The sequence below is a fragment of the Lampetra fluviatilis genome, chromosome 69 (genome assembly GCF_964198595.1).
Source record: "Lampetra fluviatilis chromosome 69, kcLamFluv1.1, whole genome shotgun sequence".
In the NCBI taxonomy this organism is placed as follows: domain Eukaryota; kingdom Metazoa; phylum Chordata; class Hyperoartia; order Petromyzontiformes; family Petromyzontidae; genus Lampetra; species Lampetra fluviatilis.
The window spans coordinates 5,852,446-5,862,205 of NC_136343.1; the positions used below are offsets into that span (position 1 = coordinate 5,852,446).

The 9,760-nt window shown below is 56.5% G+C and overlaps 1 protein-coding gene across 1 annotated transcript in view; it reads right to left on the minus strand.

The window, feature by feature from the left end:
• Positions 1-9,760, minus strand: part of LOC144952744 (ribosomal protein S6 kinase beta-2-like) — a 55,346-nt gene that overhangs the window by 3,578 nt on the left and 42,008 nt on the right. The window contains exon 13 of the mRNA XM_078883235.1: positions 5,089-5,196. Coding sequence (XP_078739361.1) covers positions 5,089-5,196 — 108 coding nt within the window. The remainder of the gene's footprint in view (positions 1-5,088; positions 5,197-9,760) is intronic.

A 9,760-nucleotide genomic window follows, 5' to 3' on the forward strand; every position in this document is an offset into this window, starting at 1 on the left:
GTGGGTGAGTGAGTGGTTGGGTGGGTGAGTGAGTGAGTGAGTGGGTGGGTGGGTGCGTGAGTGGGGGGGTGAGTGGGTGGGTGAGTGAGTGGGTGGGTGGGTGGGTGAGTGAGTGAGTGGGTGAGTGGGTGTGTGGCTGGGTGGGTGAGTGGGTGGGTGAGTGAGTGAGTGAGTGGTTGGGTGGGTGAGTGGGTGGGTGGGTGGGTGAGTGGGTGGGTGGGTGAGTGGGTGGGTGGGTGGGTGGCTGGGTGGGTGAGTGGGTGGGTGGGTGGGTGAGTGGGTGGGTGAGTGGGTGGGTGAGTGGGTGTGTGGCTGGGTGGGTGGGTGAGTGAGTGGGTGTGTGGCTGGGTGAGTGAGTGGGTGAGTGAGTGGGTGAGTGGGTGGGTGAGTGGGTGTGTGGCTGGGTGAGTGAGTGGGTGGGTGGGTGAGTGGGGGGGTGAGTGGGTGAGTGAGTGGGTGTGTGGCTGGGTGGGTGAGTGGGTGGGTGGCTGGGTGGGTGAGTGGGTGGGTGAGTGGGTGAGTGAGTGGGTGAGTGAGTGGGTGGGTGGGTGAGTGAGTGGGTGAGTGAGTGTGTGGCTGGGTGGGTGGGTGAGTGAGTGGGTGTGTGGCTGGGTGGGTGAGTGAGTGAGTGAGTGGGTGTGTGGCTGGGTGGGTGAGTGGGTGGGTGAGTGGGTGTGTGGCAGGGTGGGTGGGTGAGTGAGTGGGTGTGTGGCTGGGTGGGTGGGTGAGTGAGTGGGTGGGTGGCTGGGTGGGTGAGTGGGTGGGTGAGTGGATGAGTGAGTGGGTGAGTGAGTGAGTGGGTGGGTGGGTGGGTGGGTGAGTGGGTGAGTGGGTGAGTGAGTGGGTGGGTGGGTGAGTGGGTGAGTGAGTGGGTGTGTGGCTGGGTGGGTGAGTGGGGGGGTGAGTGGGTGAGTGAGTGGTTGGGTGGGTGAGTGAGTGAGTGAGTGGGTGGGTGGGTGCGTGAGTGGGGGGGTGAGTGGGTGGGTGAGTGAGTGGGTGGGTGGGTGGGTGAGTGAGTGAGTGGGTGTGTGGCTGGGTGGGTGAGTGGGTGGGTGAGTGAGTGAGTGGTTGGGTGGGTGAGTGGGTGGGTGAGTGGGTGGGTGGGTGGGTGGGTGGCTGGGTGGGTGGGTGAGTGGGTGGGTGAGTGGGTGGGTGAGTGGGTGGGTGAGTGGGTGGGTGAGTGGGTGTGTGGCTGGGTGGGTGGGTGAGTGAGTGGGTGTGTGGCTGGGTGAGTGAGTGGGTGAGTGAGTGGGTGAGTGGGTGGGTGAGTGGGTGTGTGGCTGGGTGGGTGAGTGGGTGGGTGAGTGGGTGAGTGAGTGGGTGAGTGAGTGGGTGGGTGGGTGGGTGGGTGAGTGGGTGAGTGAGTGAGTGGGTGGGTGCGTGAGTGGGGGGGTGAGTGGGTGAGTGAGTGGGTGGGTGGGTGAGTGGGGGGGTGAGTGGGTGGGTGAGTGGGTGTGTGGCTGGGTGGGTGAGTGGGTGGGTGGGTGGGTGGGTGAGTGAGTGGGTGGGTGGGTGAGTGGGTGAGTGAGTGGGTGGGTGGGTGAGTGGGGGGGTGAGTGGGTGAGTGAGTGGGTGTGTGGCTGGGTGGGTGAGTGGGTGGGTGGCTGGGTGGGTGGGTGAGTGGGTGAGTGAGTGGGTGAGTGAGTGGGTGGGTGGGTGAGTGGGTGAGTGAGTGGGTGAGTGGGTGGGTGAGTGAGTGGGTGAGTGAGTGGGTGGGTGGGTGAGTGGGTGAGTGAGTGGGTGTGTGGCTGGGTGGGTGAGTGGGTGAGTGAGTGGGTGTGTGGCTGGGTGGGTGGGTGAGTGGGTGTGTGGCTGGGTGGGTGAGTGGGTGGGTGAGTGGGTGAGTGAGTAGGTGAGTGAGTGGGTGGGTGGGTGAGTGGGTGAGTGAGTGGGTGGGTGGGTGAGTGAGTGAGTGGGTGAGTGAGTGGGTGGGTGGGTGAGTGAGTGGGTGAGTGAGTGGGTGGGTAGGTGAGTGAGTGGGTGAGTGAGTGGGTGGGTGGGTGAGTGGGTGAGTGAGTGGGTGTGTGGCTGGGTGGGTGAGTGGGTGGGTGAGTGGGTGGGTGAGTGGGTGTGTGGCTGGGTGGGTGAGTGGGTGGGTGAGTGGGTGAGTGGGTGAGTGAGTGGGTGGGTGGGTGGGTGAGTGGGTGAGTGAGTGAGTGGGTGGGTGGGTGCGTGAGTGGGGGGGGTGAGTGGGTGAGTGAGTGGGTGGGTGGGTGAGTGGGGGGGTGAGTGGGTGGGTGAGTGGGTGTGTGGCTGGGTGGGTGAGTGGGTGGGTGGGTGAGTGAGTGGGTGGGTGGGTGAGTGGGTGAGTGAGTGGGTGGGTGGGTGAGTGGGTGAGTGAGTGGGTGGGTGGGTGAGTGGGGGGGTGAGTGGGTGAGTGAGTGGGTGTGTGGCTGGGTGGGTGAGTGGGTGGGTGAGTGGGTGTGTGGCTGGGTGGGTGAGTGGGTGGGTGAGTGGGTGAGTGAGTGGGTGAGTGAGTGGGTGGGTGGGTGAGTGGGTGAGTGAGTGGGTGGGTGGGTGAGTGGGTGAGTGAGTGGGTGAGTGAGTGGGTGGGTGGGTGCGTGAGTGGGGGGGTGAGTGGGTGAGTGAGTGGGTGGGTGGGTGAGTGGGGGGGTAAGTGGGTGGGTGAGTGGGTGTGTGGCTGGGTGGGTGAGTGGGTGGGTGAGTGAGTGGGTGAGTGAGTGGGTGGGTGGGTGAGTGGGTGAGTGAGTGGGTGGGTGGGTGAGTGGGGGGGTGAGTGGGTGAGTGAGTGGGTGTGTGGCTGGGTGGGTGAGTGGGTGGGTGAGTGGGTGTGTGGCTGGGTGGGTGAGTGGGTGGGTGAGTGGGTGAGTGAGTGAGTGGGTGGGTGGGTGGGTGGGTGAGTGGGTGAGTGGGGGGGTGAGTGGGTGAGTGAGTGGGTGGTTGAGTGGCTGGTTGGGTGGGTGAGTGGCTGGGTGGGTGGGTGGGTGAGTGGGTGAGTGGGTTGGTTTGCCTTTTAGCATGAGTTTATTTGGATCTCTGGATCCCTGTGGGTCTCTGTGTGTCTCTGTAGGTCTCTGTAGGTCTCTGTGAGTCTCTGTGGGTCTCTGTGGGTCTCTGTGGGTCTCTGTGTGTCTCTGTGGGTCTCTGTGGGTCTCTGTGTGTCTCTGTGAGTCTCTGTGGGTCTCTGTGGGTCTCTGTGGGTCTCTGTGGGTCTCTGTGAGTCTCTGTGGGTCTCTGTGTGTCTCTGTGTGTCTCTGTGTGTCTCTGTGAGTCTCTGTGGGTCTCTGTGGGTCTCTGTGGGTCTCTGTGGGTCTCTGTGGGTCTCTGTGGGTCTCTGTGTGTCTCTGTGGGTCTATGTGGGTCTCTGTGGGTCTCTGTGTGTCTCTGTGGGTCTCTGTGGGTCTCTGTGGGTCTCTGTGTGTCTCTGTGAGTCTTTGTGAGTCTCTGTGGGTCCCTGTGGGTCTCTGTGGGTCTCTGTGAGTCTCTGTGTGTCTCTGTGTGTCTCTGTGGGTCCCTGTGGGTCTCTGTGGGTCTCTGTGTATCTCTGTGAGTCTCTGTGTGTCTCTGTGGGTCTCTGTGAGTCTCTGTGGGTCTCTGTGAGTCTCTGTGAGTCTCTGTGGGTCTCTGTGGGTCTCTGTGGGTCTCTGTGGGTCTCTGTGTGTCTCTGTGAGTCTCTGTGGGTCTCTGTGAGTCTCAGTGAGTCTCTGTGGGTCTCTGTGTGTCTCTGTGGGTCTCTGTGGGTCTCTGTGGGTCTCTGTGTGTCTCTGTGAGTCTCTGTGGGTCTCTGTGTGTCTCTGTGTGTCTCTGTGGGTCTCTGTGTGTCTCTGTGGGTCTCTGTGAGTCTATGTGGGTCCCTGTGTTTCTCTATGAGTCTCTGTGTGTCTATGTGAGTCTCTGTGGGTCTCTGTGAGTCTGTGTGTGTCTCTGTGAGTCTCTGTGGGTCTCTGTGAGTCTCTGTAGGTCTCTGTGAGTCTCTGTGGGTCTCTGTGGGTCTCTGTGGGTCTCTGTGTGTCTCTGTGGGTCTCTGTGGGTCTCTGTGGGTCTCTGTGGGTCCCTGTGGGTCTCTGTGAGTCTCTGTGGGTCTCTGTGAGTCTCTGTGAGTCTCTGTGTGTCTCTGTGAGTCTCTGTGGGTCTCTGTGAGTCTCTGTGGGTCTCTGTGGGTCTCTGTGGGTCTCTGTGTGTCTCTGTGAGTCTCTGTGGGTATCTGTGTGTCTCTGTGAGTCTCTGTGGGTCTCTGTGAGTCTCTGTGTGTCTCTGTGGGTCTCTGTGAGTCTCTGTGAGTCTCTGTGGGTATCTGTGTGTCTCTGTGAGTCTCTGTGGGTCTCTGTGGGTCTCTGTGGGTCTCTGTGGGTCTCTGTGAGTCTCTGTGTGTCTCTGTGGGTCTCTGTGAGTCTCTGTGTGTCTCTGTGGGTCTCTGTGGGTCTCTGTGAGTCTCTGTGTGTCTCTGTGTGTCTCTGTGAGTCTCTGTGGGTATCTGTGTGTCTCTGTGAGTCTCTGTGGGTCTCTGTGAGTCTCTGTGTGTCTCTGTGGGTCTCTGTGAGTCTCTGTGAGTCTCTGTGGGTATCTGTGTGTCTCTGTGAGTCTCTGTGGGTCTCTGTGAGTCTCTGTGGGTCTCTGTGGGTCTCTGTGGGTCTCTGTGTGTCTCTGTGTGTCTCTGTGAGTCTCTGTGGGTATCTGTGTGTCTCTGTGAGTCTCTGTGGGTCTCTGTGAGTCTCTGTGTGTCTCTGTGGGTCTCTGTGAGTCTCTGTGAGTCTCTGTGGGTATCTGTGTGTCTCTGTGAGTCTCTGTGGGTCTCTGTGAGTCTCTGTGGGTCTCTGTGGGTCTCTGTGGGTCTCTGTGGGTCTCTGTGTGTCTCTGTGGGTCTCTGTGGGTCTCTGTGAGTCTCTGTGTGTCTCTGTGGGTCTCTGTGGGTCTCTGTGAGTCTCTGTGGGTCTCTGTGGGTCTCTGTGGGTCTCTGTGTGTCTCTGTGGGTCTCTGTGGGTCTCTGTGAGTCTCTGTGTGTCTCTGTGGGTCTCTGTGAGTCTCTGTGGGTCCCTGTGGGTCCCTGTGAGTCTCTGTGGGTCTCTGTGGGTCCCTGTGGGTCTCTGTGGGTCTCTGTGGTTCTATAGGAGGTAGTCAACATCTCACCTGGAAGACAAGATCTGCGCTGTGGCTCAAAGCGTTCTCATCTGGACTGTCCACAGGAGGCTGCTTCGTGAACTTGGCGTCAAAGTGTCGAACGTCATCCTCTGATTGCTACGACATGAACACCAACATCATCAACATTATCAACATCATCATCATCATCATCAGCATCAATATCATCAACATCAACACCAACATCAACAACATCATCATCAATATCAGCATCAACATCAATATCAACATTATCATCATCATCATCAACAACATCAACAACATCATCAACAACATCATCAACAACATCAACAACATCATCAACATCATCAACAACAACATCATCAACAACATCATCATCAACATCATCATCATCATCAACATCATCATCAACATCATCATCAACATCATCATCAACAACATCATCAACATCATCATCATCAACATCATCATCATCAACATCATCATCAACATCATCAACTTCATCATCAACATCATCACCATCAATACAACCATCAACATCATCAACAACATCAACACCATCATCATCAACATCATCATCATCATCATCACCAGTGAGTGAGTGGTGAGTGATTGGTGAGTGATTGAGTGGTGAGTGAGTGGGTGACTGACTGAGTGAGTGACTGAGTGGGTGAGTGAGTGGTGAGTGAGTGAGTGGGTGAGTGAGTGGTGAGTGAGTGGGTGAGTGAGTGACTGAGTGAGTGGGTGACTGACTGAGTGAGTGACTGAGTGGGTGAGTGAGTGGTGAGTGAGTGAGTGGGTGAGTGAGTGGTGAGTGAGTGGGTGAGTGAGTGACTGAGTGAGTGGGTGACTGACTGAGTGAGTGACTGAGTGGGTGAGTGAGTGGTGAGTGAGTGAGTGGGTGAGTGAGTGAGTGGTGAGTGAGTGAGTGAGCGGGTGAGTGAGTGAGTGAGTGACTGAGTGAGTGAGTGAGTCGGTGAGTGAGTGAGTGGTGAGTGAGTGACTGAGTGACTGAGTGACTGACTGAGTGGTGAGTGAGTGGTGAGTGAGTGAGTGACTGAGTGAGTGGTGAGTGAGTGAGTGGTGAGTGATTGAGTGGTGAGTGAGTGGGTGACTGACTGAGTGAGTGACTGAGTGGGTGAGTGAGTGGTGAGTGAGTGGGTGAGTGAGTGACTGAGTGAGTGACGGAGTGGGTGAGTGAGTGAGTGGTGAGTGAGTGGGTGCGTGAGTGAGTGTGTGGGTGAGTGAGTGACTGAGTGAGTGGGTGACTGACTGAGTGAGTGACTGAGTGGGTGAGTGAGTGGTGAGTGAGTGGCTGAGTGAGTGGGTGAGTGAGTGACTGAGTGAGTGACTGAGTGAGTGGTGAGTGAGTGACTGAGTGACTGAGTGAGTGACTGAGTGAGTGACTGAGTAAGTAGGTGAGTGAGTGAGTGAGTGGTGAGTGAGTAGTGAGTGAGTGAGTGAATGAGTGGTGAGTGAGTGAGTGGGTGAGTGAGTGAGTGACTGAGTGGGTGAGTGAGTGGGTGAGTGAGTGAGTGACTGAGTGGGTGAGTGAGTGGTGAGTGAGTGGGTGAGTGAGTGACTGAGTGAGTGATTGAGTGGTGAGTGAGTGGGTGAGTGAGTGAGTGACTGAGTGGGTGAGTGAGTGGTGAGTGAGTGGGTGAGTGAGTGACTGAGTGAGTGACGGAGTGGGTGAGTGAGTGGTGAGTGAGTGGGTGCGTGAGTGAGTGTGTGGGTGAGTGAGTGACTGAGTGAGTGGGTGACTGACTGAGTGAGTGACTGAGTGGGTGAGTGAGTGGTGAGTGAGTGGGTGAGTGAGTGAGTGAGTGGTGAGTGAGTGGCTGAGTGAGTGGGTGACTGAGTGAGTGACTGAGTGAGTGGTGAGTGAGTGAGTGAGTGGGTGAGTGAGTGAGTGAGTGGTGAGTGAGTGAGTGAGTGAGCGGGTGAGTGAGTGAGTGACTGAGTGAGTGAGTGAGTCGGTGAGTGAGTGAGTGAGTGGTGAGTGAGTGAGTGACTGAGTGACTGAGTGACTGACTGAGTGGTGAGTGAGTGGTGAGTGAGTGAGTGACTGAGTGAGTGGTGAGTGAGTGAGTGAGTGGTGAGTGATTGAGTGGTGAGTGAGTGGGTGACTGACTGAGTGAGTGACTGAGTGGGTGAGTGAGTGGTGAGTGAGTGGGTGAGTGAGTGACTGAGTGAGTGACGGAGTGGGTGAGTGAGTGAGTGAGTGAGTGGTGAGTGAGTGTGTGGGTGAGTGAGTGACTGAGTGAGTGGGTGACTGACTGAGTGAGTGACTGAGTGGGTGAGTGAGTGGTGAGTGAGTGGGTGAGTGAGTGAGTGGTGAGTGAGTGGCTGAGTGAGTGGGTGAGTGAGTGAGTGACTGAGTGAGTGACTGACTGAGTGAGTGGTGAGTGAGTGACTGAGTGACTGAGTGAGTGACTGAGTGAGTGACTGAGTAAGTAGGTGAGTGAGTGAGTGGTGAGTGAGTGGTGAGTGAGTGAGTGAATGAGTGGTGAGTGAGTGAGTGGGTGAGTGAGTGAGTGAGTGGGTGAGTGAGTGAGTGAGTAAGTGACTGAGTGAGTGGGTGAGTGACTGAGTGAGTGACTGAGTGAGTGGTGAGTGAGTGGTGAGTGAGTGAGTGACTGAGTGAGTGGTGAGTGAATGAGTGGTGAGTGAGTGAGTGGGTGAGTGAGTGAGTGAGTAAGTGACTGAGTGAGTGGGTGAGTGACTGAGTGAGTGACTGAGTGGTGAATGGTGAGTGGTGAGTGGGTGAGTGAGTGGTGAGTGAGTGGTGAGTGAGTGGTGAGTGAGTGGTGAGTGGTGAGTGAGTGAGTGACTGAGTGGTGAGTGAGTGAGTGGGTGAGTGAGTGGTGAGTGAGTGAGTGAGTGGTGAGTGAGTGGGTGAGTGAGTGAGTGAGTGGTGAGTGAGTGGTGAGTGGGTGGGTGAGTGAGTGAGTGGGTAAGTGAGTGGTGAGTGAGTGGTGAGTGAGTGGGTGCGTGAGTGAGTGTGTGGGTGAGTGAGTGACTGAGTGAGTGGGTGACTGACTGAGTGAGTGAGTGAGTGAGTGGTGAGTGAGTGGTGAGTGAGTGAGTGAATGAGTGGTGAGTGAGTGAGTGGGTGAGTGAGTGAGTGAGTGGGTGAGTGAGTGAGTAAGTGACTGAGTGAGTGGGTGAGTGACTGAGTGAGTGACTGAGTGAGTGGTGAGTGAGTGGTGAGTGAGTGGTGAGTGAGTGGTGAGTGAGTGGTGAGTGAGTGAGTGACTGAGTGGTGAGTGGTGAGTGAGTGAGTGGGTGAGTGAGTGGTGAGTGAGTGGTGAGTGAGTGGTGAGTGGTGAGTGAGTGAGTGAGTGACTGAGTGGTGAGTGAGTGAGTGAGTGGGTGAGTGAGTGGTGAGTGAGTGGGTGAGTGAGTGAGTGAGTGAGTGAGTGGTGAGTGAGTGGTGAGTGGGTGGGTGAGTGAGTGAGTGGGTGAGTGAGTGGTGAGTGAGTGGTGAGTGAGTGAGTGGTAAGTGAGTGAGTGGTGAGTGAGTGGGTGAGTGAGTGAGTGAGTGGTGAGTGAGTGAGTGGGTGAGTGAGTGGTGAGTGAGTGGTGAGTGAGTGAGTGGTAAGTGAGTGAGTGGTGAGTGAGTGGTGAGTGAGTGAGTAGGTGAGTGAGTGAGTGGGTGAGTAAGTGGGTGAGTGAGTGAGTAGGTGAGTGAGTGAGTGACTGAGTGAGTGGGTGAGTGAGTGAGTGAGTGGGTGAGTGAGTAGGTGAGTGAGTGAGTGAGTGACTGAGTGAGTGGGTGAGTGAGTGAGTGAGTGAGTGGGTGAGTGAGTGAGTGAGTGAGTGAGTGGGTGAGTGAGTGAGTTAGTGACTGAGTGAGTGAGTTAGTGGGTGAGTGAGTGAGTGAGTGGTGAGTGAGTGGGTGAGTGAGTGAGTGACTGAGTGAGTGGGTGAGTGAGTGAGTGAGTGGTGAGTGAGTGAGTGGTGAGTGAGTGAGTGGTGAGTGAGTGAGTGGTGAGTGAGTGGTGAGTGAGTGAGTGACTGAGTGGTGAGTGAGTGGTGAGTGAGTGGTGAGTGAGTGGTGAGTGACTGAGTGGTAAGTGGGTGGGTGAGTGGGTGGTGAGTGAGTGAGTGAGTGGGTGAGTGGGTGGTGAGTGAGTGAGTGAGTGGTGAGTGAGTGGTGAGTGAGTGAGTGGGTGAGTGGGTGAGTGGGTGAGTGGGTGAGTGAGTGAGTGGGTGAGTGAGTGAGTGAGTGGGTGGGTGGGTGAGTGACTGAGTGAGTGAGTGGGTGAGTGAGTGAGTGGGTGAGTGAGTGAGTGAGTGACTGAGTGAGTGGGTGAGTGAGTGGGTGAGTGAGTGAGTGGGTGAGTGAGTGAGTGAGTGAGTGGGTGGGTGAGTGACTGAGTGAGTGAGTGAGTGGGTGAGTGGGTGAGTGAGTGAGTGGGTGAGTGAGTGGGTGAGTGAGTGAGTGAGTGAGTGGGTGAGTGAGTGAGTGAGTGGGTGAGTGAGTGGGTGAGTGAGTGAGTGAGTGGGTGAGTGAGTGAGTGGGTGAGTGGGTGAGTGAGTGAGTGGGTGAGTGAGTGACTGAGTGAGTGAGTGAGTGGGTGAGTGGGTGGGTGAGTGAGTGAGTGAGTGACTGAGTGAGTGACTGAGTGAGTGAGTGAGTGGGTGAGTGAGTGACTGAGTGAGTGACTGAGTGAGTGACTGAGTGAGTGAGTGAGTG